Raw genomic sequence first — 19,234 nt, forward strand, 5'->3', positions numbered from 1 at the left:
ACCCAGATGATTTTCCAGCAATCTGCCAAAAGGCTTTTTCATCATGGCTAAATCTGCATAGGGCGAAGCTGGTTCTGGAGAATCTGCATCCAATTACACCTTGGCAAAATATAACCTTTGGTGTCCTGGCAGCTGTCCTGATGCTCTAATGCATCTGGCTGGTGTCTCCCTGCACCCTGAGGATTTACTCCATCTTCTATGGAAACAGCCACCTCCAGGCTACAAAGCAGAAGCTGCTCTTCTGGAGCAGAAAGGCACAAACGTATTAAGAACAAGGAGAAGACAAAAAGTATCTTCAATTTCAGCTTGTGGAAAAGTTGTAGATCAGATGTGAACATCCAAGCATAACTTGGTCAAAACAGAGAAGTCTAGTATCTTTTGCTCTTGGTTAAAGGACCCCAAATCATTTGCTTGGAAGAATCACCAAAATCTTGATTTCCTATCTGCCTCCCAGCCATCAAAATGTTCTTTAATGTGCAGCAGGGACACAGAGATGTGAGAAAAGACACCAATTTCTCTGCATGTCCACCAACAAGTAGCAAAGTGCAGACCAGACCCAAGGACCTCCAAGACAGACCCATGGCCAAAAGCAGCCAACATCTGGAGCCCAGATCGCTCAGGGGCCTTTCACTGACCTAGATCTGTAGCTGTGCTTGGCTGGCATCAATAACCAGTTGAAGGCAGCTAATTGCCAGGTTTCTGGAAGGAGGAGATGGAGGCTTTTCATTAAAATGTGTGGTTTCCTTCCCGTATTTTTGCAGCATTAATCACACTGAACATTAACCCCAAGCCTGCCTGTTCCAGCCTCTCCTTGGTCTCTCACTGCCACCGCTACAGCCACGTGGGGACTTGTCACTGTCTGGGTGGGGATAACCCTGCAGATGCCTACAGAGGCAGGGATGGAGGGGAACACCTGCTCTGATGGTTGGTTTGATGGGGCTTCACCTCTTATCAAGAGTTTTACTCCTGACCTGCGCAGTCAGTTCCCTCTTGTTTGCACCCGTCTTTCAGGCAGCAACCCAGGACAGGAAATCGTTTAAATCACAGGAAAATGTGATCACAAACCCACAAATATTGGCAGGGCAATGGAGAGTGGGTGAAATACTTGAATCTACTTTTAACTCGTTCCTTCAAGGACAGCACTAGCAATCAGCACCTGCATTGGGATGGCTGTGGGGCCCTTCAAGGCAAGAGAGGGTCCCCGAGAGCTCGTGACTTCCACACCCCATCAGAGCCGGGGGAAAAACACAACCAGCAATGCAGAGAGCACGTCCTTGGGCTAGCACCTGACACCGCACAAGATGGTTTATCAATCATCAACCCCCTGAACTGACAGGGACCCCCTGAGCCCTGTGGGAGCTGAGGGGCTGGGGGTGATCTGGGTTTGGATGTTTTGCAGTGAGTGCATTGCTGGGATGACACAGGAAGCTCTGGGTGGAGCAGGAACGGAGCAGGGCCTGGCAGCGAGCAGTGGGGTCACGTCAGCAAACACTCCTCCCTGCAGCCCTTGGGGACAGAGAGCCCCTAAGCACTGCCAGCTCCTACCATGCTCCCCTAGAGCAAAGGTACGGGAACTCCTCCCTTATAAACCCCCGGGATCAATTAACATACCGCTGAAAAGCAAGAGATTATTAACTTTTGTTAATAGATTATTAAAGATGATTATCACCAGCTGACCGAGCTGGTACCAAAATAGACATGCTACAGGCAGCTCAGAGCAATCATCAGTTCATTCAAGGCAGATAAAAAGTTTCAGATCTGGTTTGACTATTTAAATTTCCAACAATAATCACAATTATCGCTATTCTCATTATCTGTTATAGTTCTTCTATGTTCAGGAAGTCACTGTGGTTATTAAACACATGCTGATGATTAAATCATGTATTGAGGTGATAAGTCAAATTAGATGATTGCTAAGTCTCGGTAAGTATCTTTGAAATAACCAGTTGTTATTAGACATTCAAGAGGTCCTTCATGAAAATCTAATTGTAATTGCAACTTTTCATTTTACCTCATCTTTCTTGCATGCAAACACACACACACACACACACACACACTCTGGCAGCCGATTTCGTATTTCGGTACGGGTGAAGCACAGAAGAAAGCACTTAAGGTAAGTGTTCTCTGGGAAAATAACAAGGGACCAGCCAGGATCCACATCCACCCCACCCCCAAGAAAATCAAACAGCACCTTCAGCATCCACCTTAAGCTACAGCTCCTGACTGCTGGGCACCCAGAGCAGCTCTAACAGGATGCTCACAATTCCTCGGCAGCTTTAATCGGGGTCTGGGAACACGCTGGCACCCCTCCTGCTCCAGTCCACTGCCCAACCTGACATTTAAAATAGCTTTATTGCCACATACTTACATTTTAATGTTTTCATGGTACTGCCTGGTGTCTGAAGGCTGGTTGTATAACGGCTGAAATAAATAAGAGAAATGAAGGCATAAATGGTACGGTCTGACATTTAGAAACTTAAACCCATCAGAAGCGCTGCCGCCTCGGTGCCGATCGCAGCCCGGGCGCCCGTCCCTGTGCCCAGCCCCGCTCCCGGCCGTACTGGAGGGTGCTGGCTCCCGGCAGCGCCGCTCGAGTCCCGGTGCATCCCGGCTCAGCCCGGGGGAGGGCAGGCAGCGCTCAGCGAGCTGGCTCAGAACAGGCGATTCGCGACGTCGTCCAGATCAACACGGCACGGCGAGTACGTGGCTGTTATTCACCGATCGAAAAACGCACTGCGCCTCGGAACATATGACACGGGGGAGGCGAGGGGAAAGCGGGGCTTGGGGAGCGGGAAGAGACAGTCTGTGAGCTGCAAGTTGTTATGTCTACGCGGCAAAAGCCTGCCCGAGCCCTCCCGGCGAGCTGAGCGCAGGCAACTGCAGGCAGGACGAGGGTTTGCCCTGGGGTTTCCAGCGTTGCCAAGGGTGGGTTGGCCCCCAGGCACGGCACTGCACTCCCCCAGCACCCCTGAGTACAGCGATGCTCATCTGTTCCTCAGCAGGGGCAACTGGGCTCCGGCAGACACGTGTTTTCCCCAGGGTTGCTCTATCCCCCACACCCTCAGTGGGGATATGGCAGGGAGTCAGGAGAGTTGGATCCATTCCTGGTCACTGCCCCTGCTACCTTTCCCTTCCCAGGGATTTACCCTTGGGAGCCTGGAGGGTGCCACTTCTGCAAGGAAGAGATGCCAGAGAGACCAGGCTCAATCCCATCCATTGTAATTAACAGCTCAGCACACACTCCAGGGACTGCCACCATTTGTGTCCACATCAGCAGGCCGACAGGGTGCTCAGGATTAAGCACAGGATTCAACATTTCTATTCACTGTCTTAAGATGCTGTGAACATGTCCAATACTGGGATAACCAAAAGCTTGCCATAGCCCAACCATCACAAGCAACCAGGCACCTAAAGAGCACAGCTCAGGTCTGACCACAAAAACATCACCAAGTACTCAGGCAGTTTATCCACAGACCTTCCCCAAACCAGCTGTGAGCATCTAACACTTGTGGCCACAGGCAGAGGGACATGTGATGGCCTAGTTGAAGGTAGCATCCTGACCATGGATACACACACCAGCTCACCCTCCTACTGTGGTCACAGGGCTCAGACTGTGCTCTGGGTCTACCCGATTTCATCTCAGATTAAGCACAGGAAAAGGGCAGAACATCTGCTGAGCATCTGCTCAACCAGGTGAGCAGCACTGGAGGCAACAGGACCTGTAAACAAAGATGGGTCCTTTTCCCCTCCAGTCTGCAGAAGGTGCTACTCCCACCTCCTCTGTGGTATCTCCCTATCACCACCACAGGTGCTTGGCACAGCAGCTTGTTTTTTCACACAGCCTGTCTCCACACAGCCTATCTATCTACACAGATACTGCCTCACCACTCTGCTGCCACACAGGACAGCCACATCAATCCACACAGAACAGGGACTGCGTGTAGCTCTCCCCACGCCATCACTGCAGCCCCAGCAGGTCATCAGCTTCTCTTTCTGGCTGCCCTTGGCCGTGTCCCTCTTCACTGTGAAAGCACACGTAATCCCCAGGCAGAAGGGCCACGCAGAGGCACGTAATCCCCAGGCAGACAGGCAGGGGAGATGAAGCCCGTGTTCCAGGATGGATGCAGGGCCGACGGCAGTGACCGGGCGTCCATTACCTGGCGAGGGGGTGACGGGCTGCAAGTCTGCCAGGAGACACCTGGCCACCCTGTGCTGGCAGAGCCAGGGCAGATGAGAGGAACGAGCAGGTCCTCACAAAGAAGACCTTCTCAGTGGTATCCCTTCCCCAGGGGTGTTTCTATCATGAATCCTCTCAGATCTGCTGGTTCGACTCCAGGCTCAGAGCTGGCTGTGCGCTTCACGCTTGGAAAGCTCAGAGGAACACAGACATCCGTCTCATCACGTAGCTCGAGAGAGGCAGGTCTGCACCACAGAGAGAAGAAATAGAGCCGCAGCTCCAGAGCATCACGTCCACAGTCACCCTGGAAAGCTCAACTGCAGCATCCGCTGGGAGGCCTTGACCAGTGACTGTCTTTTGGAAGAGGACTGCAGGAACTGGAAATACTGAGAAATAAGCGTCTCTCTTCCCTCCTTGCTCATAAAAATCAAAGCAAAGAAGCTCACACCTGGCAGGTCACAGAGACCTTCCTCCTGGGAGAAGCAGTGGAATTAACGATTTGGTTTGGACCTGGGTTAGAAAATGCTCATGTGCACATGGACATCACAGATGCCCTGATGCCAACCAGCTGACCAAAAGCTAATGATTCCTCTCCACTATATATGATATGAACACTTCAAGTCTTAGCTAGCAAACCAAAGTGTTAGCAGACAAGCACTGGAACGCATCACTTTAAAAGAAATGCCTGAACATTCAGAAATAAGAAATTCTGGGACTCAAACCAAGATCCACATGACACCAGCACCTCAAAGAGATTTCTATCGGCACAATAGCCTCAGCACTGTAACTCAGCCCATGCAGTGGAAGAAGCCCAGGGGACAAGTTCTACTTACCCACAGAGAACTTACAGACTAAATACTTAAAGATTTATTCTCAACAGGTCAGAGACTGAGAAACAGCATCTTCCCTCAGAGCCATCCACAATGGCTCTGAATTCCACCTTTCTCAGAAAGTTAAGCAGAAGCAAAGCTCACAGGTCAGATAGGTAAGGTGATGCTCAAACATCCTCATTGCTTCTCCAAGGTTAGGAACAAGTAATGCGTTTCTCTGGGGGATGACATTTTAGAAAAACACAATTGCAACGCAAAGCTATTACTGGAAAAGCCCTGGATTTACTGAAAGCTTTTTAGAAATAAAACAGAATGAAAGGTCTCAATTGCTTTCTGGACACTGCAGGGTTCAGACTATGCATCTCAAAAACATTTCTCCCTGGGGAAAACATGGGGATATTTTTAAAATGGTACCACTACACTGCAGGGATGAACCAGAGTCCTGGTGTACTGAGTCACGAGCTCCTCCTGACCCAGAGGGGAGCACCAGCTTCCCAGGACCTGAACTGGATCCCTGCTTCCTGGGATTCCCCGGGCCTCCTGCTGCAATCTGCCAGCAGCACGCAGTTCTGGTGCAACGGCTGACCGATTTCCACTGCAACCTCTCACCTCACCCATGAACCCTGGCACGCTGCCTGCCACTGAGCCAGTGTGCATCCAGCACCATCACTGCTCCAAAGGCACCACCCAGAGCTCTCTGAACAGCCAGAACAGGACATCTGAGCAGAGCTGACAGCAACGCACAGCCCTGCTGGTGACAGCCACACCTCTCCTTACAGACACTGGATTGGCACCAGGATGCTCAGCCTCCCTGTAGGAGGCTCGTGGGCTGTGGCAGGCACAGGGCTGGAGCGTGTGGTGTGTGACATGGTGGAGCAGGCACGAGCACGGGGCAGCGCACGCAGAGCTGCTCTTCTTCCTGGAGCTGCTTCCTTTCCAGCTCAGAAGAAGCTGTGACGATTCATCTCGTCTCTCGTAGGCCACTGGCAGGTCCTGGGCGCTGCTGTGCCCGACATGGTGTGGGGGCTGGGCCATAGGAAGTGCCTCTCCCATGGCAGATGGAGCAGACAGCCTGCAGGATGCACACAGAGCCCAGCTGGGTTTTCTCAGTGAGGTTTCCCCTTTTCCCCTCCCTTCCGATGAGTAAGGCACAGAGACAGAGGAAAGGTTTGCACTGGGCTCTGTTACAGCCTCCATCGTGCAGTGTCAACACCCAGGGACAAAACATCAACAAACTGAAACAAGGAAAAAAAAAACAAACAAGGGAGGAGGAAGGAAAGGAAAGGAAAGGCAACATCTTTCGGATGAGAAAGCACCAACCCTGGGCACTGCCAACCTTCACAGCAGAAAGAGGAAAAGGGTTTGACCCTGGTGACTCAGAGGAATAATGATGAGTGTTACCTTCCCAACAAGGAAGTGGGCTTTGTCACGTGTGACCTCTCCCTTATGCATAGGGGAAGACAGCAATTAGTGCCACCTCCACAAGGCAAGTGCAAATTACAGCTGTCGAAGCCTGTGAGCTGCCTGCTCCCATCTCATACAGACGGCTCCCTCCACTGCATCCCACGGCTGGTGCAAAGCAGGAGATTCTCTGTCAGACTGGGTCCGATCCTTCCAGCAGCACCACTGCCAACGCACCTTTTCCAGGCACCCTTCTCCAGGACTCAGCCCCCAGGGGGTTGTTTCCAGCTGCCCTTCCAGCAATCAGTCCTTTAACTTACAGATGGATTTTTCCAGATGAGGGAGCAGCCCAAAATTGACAATTTGTTCTAAGTTGTTTTCTCAGCTTCCCTGTGCATGAGAGAGACCGAAATAGGAAGTGTGCGAGTCCTGATACCTGCAGGTTGTGGCAGCTGCAGTCGGGCTGTGCTCACGGAGCACCCTCCAGCACCCCCCTCCTTTTCCAGTGGGTGGGACAGAGGAGAGTCCAAGCACCCATCTCTCCACACAGCACCTCGAGGCTGGCTGACCAGGCAGCAGCCCCACAGTGCTGGCGCTGTGTCTGCCACCAGCAGACGAAGCCATCAGCATCCCAAGCGGAGGCAGACTGTGCCAGAGCCCCTTCCACGCTCCAGCTCCACTGCAGCGTGTGAGGAAGGAAACAAAGGGTTAACCCTCTCCGAGGAGGGCTCTGAGTATGTGTCTGCCTGCGTTTCAGTACTCATCTCAGTCACTTTGCTTCCTGCCTTGGTGCTGTGCCAGCAAGAGGTCCGGGCCAGCAGCACACTTCCTTCTGACAGACACACACACAGGGTGCCGCGGTCGCTCACCACCCAGGAACCTCTCCAAACCTGGCCCGGCTCCCGCTCCCCACAGCCAGAGGTGACACTCACCAGCTCCACCTGGGGACCCAGTCCTTCCAGGATCCGGTGGGCAGCCTCTGCCTTCTTCTGCAGGGAGGAAAGGGGAGAGGAAGAAAAAAAGTTATTCGTGCCATCAGTTACAAGTCGCAGCTCTCTGCTCCAGCTCTCCCCTCTGCTAAAACCCCTTCTCAGACCTCCACAGAGCCATCACAAGTCCCACCCCTGCCTGAGAGTGGGTGGGAAGGTTCAGCTCAGCCTCTGGACCCGCAGGAAAAACCCGTGGGCGAAGGGCTCCGGCACTCGGGTTATCCTGACTTTAACGCATCCGAGCTCTGCCCAGGAAGTGACCCAGATCCCTGAGCCCTCTGGGTGCCAGGCAGGGGGACTGTGCCCGTTACCTCTGCGCGGCTGCCCTGCGAGCAGCAGGGCGGGCAGAGCGGCACTCGCGCAGAGATGCCCTTTCTAGGATTCATCGCTTCACCAGCATGTGATCATTAGAGTTGAGCTGCCCTTGGCTCCTCATCGTGCTCTCGCTTCCCTCCCCTCCCTGCCGCAGAGGAGCCCTTCCCCGTCCCCTCCCGCCCCCGGCCAGGCTACCTAGTGCTTATTAAAGGCAAAAAGCCACCCAGGAACACGTGTCAGGGGCTGTGCAGTGGTTACTAATTAAACATGCCTGAAAAAAAAGACATGGGTTGGCTGTAGCAGGAGTCTAAATAAAAGATGACATTTTCAGTAAACAGCACTTCCTCGCAAAGCCAGGCTGTTCAGGGGGGTTACTGACAGTCCAATAAATCCAGATCACTGCACGCTGCCGACACCACGGGCTGAGCCACTAAAGCCAAGTACCTGGCAGTGATGGGGATGAGGAGATGGATTTTCTGAGGTTCAGATAAAATAGGTAGTTTTAGCTATTTTGGGGTAAGGGAGACAGAAAATCCCCAGCTGCCTAAAACAGGGAGCTGACCCCCAGGCCTGGGGAGCAGGGGTGGGCTGGGGTCTGGGCTCCTGGCAGAATCAGTGGGGCTTGGCAAATCCTGGGCAAAGTTCCCCCAGGGCAGGGAAGGGATTTCAGCTGCAGGGGTCCGGCTTACAAAGCCCTCCAGCATCAGGCACCTCTCATACTGGCTCAGGGTAGGATGAGCTTCCCAAGGACTTGGCACAGGGATGTCTCGCCAAAGGCTGGCACACGGCCCTGTCACTTGCCCCCACATCCACGCCCGTGGAGAGTTTCCAAAAGTTTCATCTATCCCCCCACTGCTGGCAGGTCCTCAAAAGCACTGATGCAGCTGTAGGTGTGCAGACTCCTCGCCGGGGCCTTGTGCACCCACAGAGTCTGATTTGCCAGCGTGCGCTTTGAAAGAGTCACCCCAAGCAGCTGCGTGAGTCACCCTGCCCGCCGTGGGGCTCAGGCCCTGACAAATGGCCCTGGCCAAAACCAGACCCATCCCAGCTGCAAAGCCTGCCCCAGGTGCCTCACCACAGCATGACCAGGAAGGTTTCCAGTTCCTGTATTTACTGTATGCTCAGGAGGACACAAAGCCTCTGCAATTTAAAAGCGACTTCAAGGATGCTGAGAGAGATGTAACCAATGTCACCACGCAGGGAGCCTGCCCTGGCACCATCCCCACACAAGAGCAGCCCTGCTCTCAGTGCATCCCTGCCTGGTTATCCACACACAAAAGACCCTGGGGTTCACAGATGTCCTGATCACTGCCTACCTGACTCTGTTAATGGGAATGAGCCAAGTGTGCCCAGGGACCTGCCCCTTGGAAAAATTCATCACACAATGGATGAATTTCTCTGAGCCAGAGATCAATAGTTTGGTCTCCACGAGCTATAAAACCTGCTGACCTTGGAGAACAACAACACTGTGGCATTAAGAAGTCTTACAGAATTAAAACCAGGGGTAAGATTTTCAGGGGAGGCAGGATCATTAAAACTGCTAAAAACACTCTACACCAGTGGCCAAGAGGATGAATTGGCCAATGCCCTCCTGCCTGCCATTGGCTGCTGGTGAGCAGGAGGCATCAGCTTACCTAAATTTTTTTGATGCATACCCGGGACAAAAAGCAGCAAACCAATTAATTGCAGTCTGCATAATTATGGGTAGAAGACTGCAGCCTCACTTAGGGCAGACAGTCCCACCATGGGCCTGTTCTCCTGGGCACCAGCGCTGGTGGAAGATGCCCGCAGCAGGGATGGCACAGCAAAGGACCAGTGACGCTGCAGGTCTGTGTGTACAATGAGATTTACTTCGAGAAAAAGCTGAGTATGTTCAGCTTGCTGCATTTGCCATGTTTAGACAACTTAATGAGACAAGCCAGAGGCAAACCACCATAGGCAGAACATGTGGCGAATCAAGAAGAATGACATAATTTGTCTTGCATTAACCAACTGCAATATACACGTCTCCAGAACGAAAGATCAGGAGCAGAAGCTATTCCGAGCACGTCATATCTTTGTACGTACACAAAGAAATGCCTCTATCTTGAAAGCTGCCCAATTAACACTTGACACCCACTGCAATTGCTAATGCTCCTTGCTGCCTTTATCAGATCATAGCAGAACCATAACGAGCTGTCTGAAAGGCCTGGCAGACCGAGGTGAGAGCTGGTGGCAGAATTGGGAAGAACACACAACACCCAGCAGAAGGTTCCCACCCCACACTGGGGCTCACCTGTAAGGACAGACAGACACACAGAGGTGTGTTCCTGCCTAGGGACCCAGCAAGCCCGAAGCCTGACGGGAGAATTTATGCAAACCTCAAACTGTTCAGGGGCAAAGGCAGCCCCCCCCAGGCCCTCCTGCAGCAGCGGGACCTTTGCTGAAGACCACCAACAGTCCTGGTAAACCCTTTCCCTTCCAAAGGCATGGCCACCTAGGACTTGGTTCCAATACTAATTTTGTTAGGAGTATGCTTAGTGATGGACCCTGCAGCAGAAAACCACGGGGTTCATCCTACATCTGCTGAATGACCCCACCCGTGCCTGCATTCCTGTTATTTAATAGAAAGAAATGTATCAAGAAGCAAACCCAAGCCTTTACCTCTAGTGAGACACATGAAGATCCCCACCAGCTGTACAGTCCCTCTGCAGCTCCACAGTGAGCAGGCAAAGACCCCTTTTCTTGATCTGGTACAGAATCCTGAAATACTGCTCCAGCAGAGGAGCAGTGGTGCTCATCGTGGGACCTCCAAGTGCATTTCTGGAGGGATCAAGAAGCACGTCCAAACCAAAAACACGGTCACTGCAGGCCACGGATTCACAAGGGAACCCACAGATGTGGCAGGCAGCAGCATTTGCCCCTACAGAACCTCTCTCCCCCTGGGCAGGGGCACAGGCAGGGACACAGGCAGGCAGATCACGCTCTTACCCCGGCTCATGCTCCTCCAAGGGGCCTGGAACTAAAGAGATCTTCACCAACAGCAAAAACCTCCCTGCAGACTACAAAAAAATCTTCACTCTCGCCTAAAGAGCATTTGGCTTCCAAAGCAAACTCCAGCCCCTTGCTTTTCCTTTGAAGAAACTTAAAATAGGCTTGGGAGGGGAAAGCAGGCAGGAGAGCAACTTTCCGGCCATGTGAGCTCCCGTGGGGATGACGAGCCAACCCCACGAGGCAGCAGAGCAACCGAAACCAGAGGAGGGAGAGTCTGGGATTTTGCGTGGGCTCTTCTTAAAGCAAAGTTTAAAAATGGAAGAGAAGGAAACACAGGAGTTATTTTGAGAAAGCGGATCTGAAATTAGGAGGCGGCACTTTCTTGGACCGACTCCAGCCATGGTTCCATGCAGCACAAAGCTGCTGCAGCTGAACCGTGCTCCCAGGGTTATTTATAGCATCCCGTAGGCAGCAGTGCTGGGGAATGGGAGGGTTTCTGTTTGGGACCAGGCATGTCCTGCACAGAGATATGCAAAGCCCTTCCAGAGGCAGGAGACTGCGCTGGAAAAAGTTCCCGTCCTGGCACCACAACATCCCCGGGACAGGCAGGGCTGGGGGAGCAGCATGGCAAAGAGGCAGGCTGGAGCAGGATTTTGTTTAAAACAAAGTTCAGGAGAGGTGTGGCTGAAGTCAGCAGAAATCATGGAAACCCTCAGGCGAGACACCTCTCTGCATGCAGCAGAAAGCAAACAGTATAGCCAAAATGTGCTGGGACCAAACCACGACCTGGCAATGCCCGTTCCACAGGGAAAGATTTTCACTCCTACAACCACAAGTACTATTTTTTTCTCTCCTTTAAACCTCAGCATGCTCCCTCTGAGAGCCAAACCACCCCAACAATTTGCTGCCTTCCACACAAAGCAAGTGGGATGAGCCCCAGTGTTGTGGAAGGGAAAGCAACACTCCTCCCCCTCCAGGCTCCTGCAGGGATGGCCATCACAGAGCTCTCAGCAGACCAAGAATGAGCACCCTTCCTTGGGCTCTCCTTGAACCCAAATACCCTGAGCACCAGGGAACATTGGTCAGCCTCAATGGTGTGAGCCTGGCCCCTCTCACCTGGCCCAGGGGCTGATGCTCTCCAGGGGTGCCCATGGGATGCAGCTGCCCTGCACGCTCCCCCACCTCCCTGTGCTCAGCTGGAGCCATCTCCCTGCCACACCAGCAGCGACTGAGCCACATCCCCAAGGCTGGGGCCAGCAGATGATGCAGTGGGGGTTACAAGTGACTCATCACAATCAGTAAGAAAACAGAGGAAAAAGGTGACGTTGGAGCTGTGTGTCCACACCAGTCCCCACCTACCCCACACAGAGTGTGACAAGCCGACTCATTTCAGCGACTTGCTGCTCTCTGGCTTTGGCTCATCACTGCCAGACAGTTTCAGTCCTTGGTTTGCTCCTACCCCATCCATGGCCAGTGGGGGAACCCCCAGACACAGCTGGGTTTCCACTCACACACTCACCCCGCTCTGTTGTCTGCAGGGCTGTGGTGCCCTTCACAGGCACACTAAGGTTCAAGTGATGTGCCAGCAAGGCTTTGCCACTGCAAACCACGGCTGAACGTTCCACCGCTGCAAAACTGCTGGAAGTGTTGGCACTGCACAGAAAACTTCCATAAATCCACATTTTAGCACTGCAGCAGTTACAGGAAAGCTCCAGTCACTCAACCCAAGGAGCCAGGGCTGTGTTGCAGGGTCTGCCTTCCTCCCTCCAGCAGATTTGGGATCTCTGCAATTCTCATCACTACTTCCAAGCCCTGAAAATGCAGGACATGGCCTTATCTGGTCTGGGTTAATCACAAACAAATCTTTTAAGTCAATACAGCTATTGGGAACTCCAGATCCTGAAACAGACACCAGGACCATTAAAACGCCAAAACAAACAAAAGTTTCCTTAAAATCCAATAAAAAATTTAAAAGATTCTCAATGACTCCAGGATAATTGTTTAAATTTTATCTTTTTGGAAATCTTGCTATCATGGAGAAATGTCAACAGCATCTGAATTCTGGCCTTTCCAGTTTTCCTCCGGACTATCCAAAAGCCCATTTTGCATCACCAAGCCCAGATGAGGCAGAATAAAAGTTATTAGAAACAAAAGCAAAACAAACAAGGCCCTTTCATCAGCCAAATACGAAACACCCCCATCCCAACTACCACATAAACTGGAATTTGAAAAAAGCCCCGTAGATTAAATGCTCAAAAGCACTTTCACTGATAAGGTCTTATTTACTGCACCAGCTCCGTGCTGACGAGGCAGGCCCGATTCTTCCCTTTCTCATGTAAATCAGGAGTTCATAGAAAATCAGAGTTCTACAGACATCAAATCCCTGTAGGATCTGAGTCACACCCAGTGTCTGTGAGTAGTTAAAGGCAAGATTATACTTTGCAATGCTAAAAGCCTTCATTTATTTATTCTCTTATTTATGGATGGGGCATTAATGCTTTATGAAGGTATTTGAGGGTAAACCGATAGCTGGGAACACGCTCTGCACAGACACAACAGCAGCAGGGGGTGGAAAAAGTTCCAAACAATCCTTTGAATTCCAATTTTATGGCATAATGCTGAATTTATAGATAGATAGCTGTGCCCTTTTGAAGGAACAAGCACCAAGACAGAAAACGAATTAAAATTTAATCTTATTGATTTCCACCAGCTCAATCTCAAGAGCAAGACAGACGCTGCTGCTGCTTCCACTGCCTGCACTGCATCAAACCCAGTTTTTCGGAGGGCTGACAGCGGAGCAGGGATGGGCTCGCGGGGCTGTTGGCACCCACAGGGGCCACATGGGGGGACTGGTCCTAGCCCTGGCCACTCTGTGGTGGGTCACAGCACGAGGTGTCCCCTCCCTGGCACAGCACGGAGGGCGAAGTCACGCCACGTCCTGACGCGACCTCTCCCTCTCCGATAAACGAGCGCAATGTTTCAGAGGAAGCTGCCGTGTGCTGGTTTGCAGGGACACGAGCACGCGAGCTGCTTTCTGTCTGCTGGCCTCTGAGCAGGAGTCCTGCTGGCTGTGGTGCACGTCAGGGCCGCAGGGAGCCTCCAGCCACCCGCATCTGGCTCGCAGAGAGCTGGACACGGCCACCTGTGGGCTCCACATCACCACAATGGTCACGGGTGCCTCTGTGTGCACATCAGCCCAGGAGCGGATGGGGACTTCGGACACACAGGTGACTTGGAGGAGAATGCACCCAGCCAAGCCACGGTGGGATGCTGGGTGGCAGCTTCCTCCAGGACACACTGCCAAGGAGAGTTTGGCCAGCCCTGCATCCCAGGAAAGGCACAGAGCATTGCTGCTCTCCTCCCTGTGCCTAGCAAGGGCCTTGGAAATTTCCGTTTAAAGCGCAAAAACATCTTCAAGCCCAGGTATGTTCAATCGATTTCAAGGGAAGGCGGATGCAAGGAATCCCGTGAATGGCCCGGTGGAATACAGCTACAGCTAAAAATACACACAGATGATCTGTCTTGGTTATGGGGATTTGAGGTGGAAGAAAGCTAAGTTCTGTCAATACAATAACACATCCCAGAGGTGCAAATTAAAGCCCTCGAGGAGGCTGTGTCACACAGCCACCACCTCTGAGGTGCCAGACCCAGCAGAGACCAGCTTTCCTCCACAGGGGAGACACTAAAATCGCTCACAGGGCTTAATTTAGGAAATCCCAGACGCCTCCATCGCTGTCAGCCTCAGGATCAACTGAAGCATCCATCCCAACCTGATTTCTCCAGGTAGCTCTGTGCCACCCTGCCAGCAACCAGCTCCTGGAGAGGAGCCCCGAGCACCCTGCAGCCAGAACTGTCCGCTGAGCTTCCCACGGCACTTTTCAAACGCTCTTGGCAATTCTGGCCCCCGTAACTGTTTTCAAACATCACTTTGTTTCTTTGAGGACTGAGCACACTTTTGAAAATAGGACTCAAATGCTTCTGACAATGCTGCCCACTGTCTGTTCTCAGGTTAGTCCACAGACAGTACCAAAAACGTTAACTCCCATTCTCAAAAATCCTTCCAGAAATGGTACAGTTGGCACTCACAGTGGAAATTTTGGCTCAGATCCACAAATGTATGTTTTTCTCTGTTATACTGCAAAGGTTTCCCAAAAAGTATCTTTTTGGGTGCAACTTCACAGCTCATCTTTGGAAACAAGATAAAATGGCTCTGGTCAGCACACAGCAGGGGAGGAGGCACCTGGACCTTGAATATAAACTGTTCCTCTACAATCCAAGTCCCCTAAAAGCTTCCTAAATGCAACCAAACAGACTCGTAGCCCAGGATTTGACTGCAGTCAAGAGCAGCTTCTCTCCGCTCTTCTCCAGCACAATCTGTACAGTCACCCTTTTTTTTCTGGAAATCAATTACATGTCCAGCAGAGTGTAGCAAGAGGGGATTACAGGTCACATTTCCCATAATTATCCTCTCTGACACCGAGGAACTTCTAAAATCATACACGTTAAGTAGGTCACAAGAGGGAACAGCAGCGTGATGGGCATTCAGCATCAGCAAACCTGAATTCGGAGAAAATCGGATACAGCCCAGCGCCGCCCTCATCCCAACCCCTCATCCATACACAGCGCGGTGGTGAGAAAAATATATAGACTTCCCTGATGAACCATAAGCTAAAATTAGAAACCATTCACGCCTGCAAAGCCACAGCTATCGCCAAAAGGAAAGTAGGTCACAGAATGGCTGGCTAACTTGATTTTCCGGCGTTTCTAGCTGCTCTGTCCTCACGTAACCTCTCCTCTCCCATGGACCGTTTTTGGCCTCGCCTTTGTTCGGGGTATAACTGCTGGCAGTGTGTGGCTGCGGCACAGCCTGGCAGCAGCGGTGGGAACGGGCACGGCAGCACCCGTGTGCTCGGTGGAGCACAGACCCCTGGTTCATGAAAAGCTAAGCCAGAGCCAGGCAGAAGCCCCTCCACGAAGCTGCCGCCTCCCACCTGCTCTGGGATTGGCACAAGGGCTGGCTTTCTGCCCCTTCCACAGCACTGCTCTTTAAAGATCGTTTCAGGCTTTGCCAGCACTTCTGGGGTGCTTTCCTTTCTCGCCTCCTCCTGAGGCCTGAATATCCTCTTTTTATTTGCATTTCTTACCGTGCACTGCCTCCCTCAAGCAAGCCACAAGCCAAGCGATGCGAGTAAATCCAGCTTTCCTTCCCTTTGTGCATGGGCTGGAGCCCTGGCTCAGCCATTACTGATGCCCTTCCCACAAGAAGACCTCAAGGCATCAACTTCACTGCTTTTCCATGGCACAGAAGAGGCAGAAAGGCTTAAAATTTGGCTCAGTGACCTTCCCCACTCTAGATCAATACATCTCTATCTGGCTTGCTGCCCTCTGCTCCTACCAACTCACCTTGCAATTAAGCGTAAAGCCACAGGTCAGCACAGGAGTGTCTGGGGCTCTCCCACATTCACAGACAGCTGGATACACCTGGAGGATCTGCTGCCATCAAAGCCACCCCACAGCCGACCACCAGCCACTGCTTTCCACCACAATCTCAACTGACTCTAATCCCAAGACCCTTCCTCTTCCAGCTTTCCTCCTCCTGGCCGCAAAGGAAGAGCAGTCACCACTAAAATGCATCCCAAACATTCAGTACACGAGAGTCTGAAAGCTGAGCCTGTGAATGTTCTTTAGAAGGGCAATTACATCCTGATTCCCACTCTTGTTACTGGAGCCTCCACAAAGACAACGCTCAGCACTCCCTTCCCCTCGCAGCCCCAGCTCAGCCTCTCCCTCCTGTGGTACTGGAAAGGGTCCTTCCAATCCCCCAGCCTCAGCCATCACAACTGGCCAGTGATTCTGTCAGCTCTGTTGCCCATAGACAGATCCAAAGGAGGAACCTCCCTGCAACCTGCTCTGGTTTCTGTCAAGCCAAAGGGTAAGTTGTTGGTTGGAGCCTCCAGCCCACAGGCGGGCTCCTTACACGCGACACCCAAGGGGATTTTACAAGAATAGGGAAGAATCATCCCTGGGATAATTCAGACACGAACACAGAGCCAGGTTCGAAATTGTACCGACATTTGGTGTCCAACGTGACCTTTGCTTGCTGAGCACCCACCTGGAATGAGTGCACCTATCACAAAGGTTAATGGTGATAAAATTTCCTGGCACCAAGCTGGCTGAGCTCAGCCTAATGCTGACAAAGGGATGCCACCAGCCCTGAGCACTGTGTGTGACAGTGTCCCAGCTGCTATGGCCGTGGACTTTCCAGGAAAAATGTAGAACTCCGTGCTTGCCCTCCACCATCTCTGCCATCACCCATGGGACAGGGCAGCAGTGCCAAGGGACCTGAGTGGTGGTGAGGCTTGGAGAGCAGATCCTGTCTGCTCTGGAGAAGGTGGTGCGAGGGAATGTGTGACCCTTCTGGCTGGCATGGGCAGAGACAAGAGGTGACAAAGCAGGACAGGGGGTTGGCAGGACACCCAGCCCTGGGCAAACTCCAGCTAACGGGGACTGCTATGATGCAGGCTGTTGGGGATGTGGTGGCTGAAGATCACCCTTCCCTCCTGCCTCACCCCCACCCCCCATTTCCTCCCCTTGTAATGTGGTTCGTCTACACAAGAGTGTCCAAGGAGGATGGGGCTCAAGGGAACAGAAATAAAAACCTTTGAGAGCTCATTTTTTTTGAGCCTCCTTGCTTGCACAGGAGGACAAGCCATCTATCCCAAGACCCCCAGAGAGGGCACTTGGTGATGAGAATGGCTGTGAGGAACACTTGGTGCCTGCCCCCAAAGCCCAGTGCTGTAAAGCCATCACCAGCTGGTACTTGCTAATGCTTCAAACACTTCGACCTCAGCCTTCACCCACTCACACAACAGACCGTGCCAGCGCTGGGTTTCCTACTGCTCAGGGAGAGAAGCAGATGGAAAAAGGAGAACCAGGAAAATTGCACTGCCTGGGAGCGCAGGGTAGGCGATTTTTTTTCTTTTTAGGAGTCAGGCACCTGGATTTCTGCAGCTCCAAGTGAAATCGCAGGCCTCGCAATTCAAAATAATTAGCGACTGGTAGTTTTCCTTTTATGCAAAATCATCCTTTTTATCCAACACCTAAATGAAAATGAATATGCTTGATTATCTACCAAAGGGCCCAATTTCTGAGCATCGCTCCGATGCACACAGCAAAATTCATCTCTCCTCGGGCTGCTATCACAGGCAACGACTGATAAATGAGCGGTCAAGGCAGAGATCCAGAGCCAGGGATGCCAGCCTGACCTTTGTTAATGCTATTTACAGCATCAAATGTCCACAAATCCAGCCATGGCTGCGTCCACATCCTTTCTGCTCCAGCCTGGGGGGCTCAGGAGCAGCCAGGAGAGCTCGTAGCTGGCCTGCCAGTATTAGAGCACCACAGATGTCACCCTCCATCCATGCAGCCCACCCACCACACCAAAGCCCAAGCTTTGAGGCAGCTTTCGAACAGGTTCACTCCCGGGGAAGAAGATAAAGCAAACTGTTTAACAGAGAGGAGTCTGAATCATCTCTTGAACACTTCATCTCTAAGGCTGATCACAGGAAACCCCCCAGGCAGGTTCTTCAGAAGACATTAGTGCTCATCCGCCAGGCAGTGCAAGGTACTCATGGCTCAGCCCTCTGCAGTCACCATCCTGACAGGGCTCCATCTATCCCACTCCCACAGCCTCCACCCCAGAGGCAACACCCAGGAAAATCTCCCACCTGGTGCTTACCAACCTCCCCATCCCTGGCCAGGGTGACACGGCACGATCGCACATTTGTGCTTCCATCATTTCCAGACTCACCCTATTCTCGTCGTAGATGATCTGCACCAAGCTGCGATGTTTGGACTCGATAGGAGGGGGAGAGATGGGTTTCTCAGGCTCTGGTGGTTTGGCTGCTTCTTCCTCCAACTGTTGCTGTGGAAGGAGAGGGGGGAGGAGGAGGGTGAGTCACAGCAAGAAACGCAGCCGTCCCTGTCCACACGAGACTCTCTGTGGTGCCGTGACCGAGGCAGAAACCGCCATGGTAGGAGACTTCCTGCGAGACACGGGCAGGCTGGGGCTGGGGAGGGACGGGGAGAGGGAGGAGAGCTCACAGCAGCCCTGCCACGCAAGCGCAGCGCTGGCCTGCCCCAGGCACCGGCCCTGTGCTCGTGGGTCGGTGTGTTTTAGGCATGGAGGATGAGGACCTGCCTCAAAGGAGCCTCCTGGAACGGGCCTGAGGCTAGAAATAACGATTTTACTGGGAACACTTAAATCCAGCCCGGCTCCCTGCTGCTACCTGCCTGTGGAGCTGCTGCTGCGTGCAGGGAGAGGTGCAGGAGCCAGGGGTGATGAGCAAGGCTGCTCTCCACCCGCAGCTTCACCTTTCAGTGGAGTGGTTAGAGGACATGCCTTGGATGACTGTTCTCGATTAAATGACTCGTGCACCAGCCACCCCTGCACTTTGGAATATCACTGTGGTCAGCAGGTAAACCTGGCATTCCACCTGCACCTCCGACTCTCCCAACACTGTGAGGTAGGAGGAGACATCCCAGCCCTT

General features: G+C 52.5%; 1 protein-coding gene across 12 annotated transcripts in view; it reads right to left on the reverse strand.

Annotated features, from left to right (window-relative positions):
- NCOR2 (nuclear receptor corepressor 2) overlaps positions 1–19,234 on the reverse strand; it is a 157,320-nt gene that overhangs the window by 92,872 nt on the left and 45,214 nt on the right. For 11 of the 12 annotated variants that reach the window (XM_042035096.1, XM_042035103.1, XM_042035095.1 and 8 more), the window contains exons 5-7: positions 18,496–18,609; positions 7,341–7,397; positions 2,369–2,421 (exon numbers count right to left, since the gene is read on the reverse strand). In XM_042035096.1, the coding sequence (XP_041891030.1) occupies positions 2,369–2,421; positions 7,341–7,397; positions 18,496–18,609 (224 nt within the window). Of the gene's footprint in view, positions 1–2,368; positions 2,422–2,561; positions 2,622–7,340; positions 7,398–18,495; positions 18,610–19,234 lie in introns of those variants that run through there. The other variant, XM_042035100.1, reaches the window with a different exon arrangement.

The sequence above is a fragment of the Corvus kubaryi genome, unplaced genomic scaffold, assembly GCF_017639235.1.
Source record: "Corvus kubaryi isolate FWS band 111438036 unplaced genomic scaffold, C.kubaryi_AGA036_p1.0 37382, whole genome shotgun sequence".
Lineage (NCBI taxonomy): Eukaryota > Metazoa > Chordata > Aves > Passeriformes > Corvidae > Corvus > Corvus kubaryi.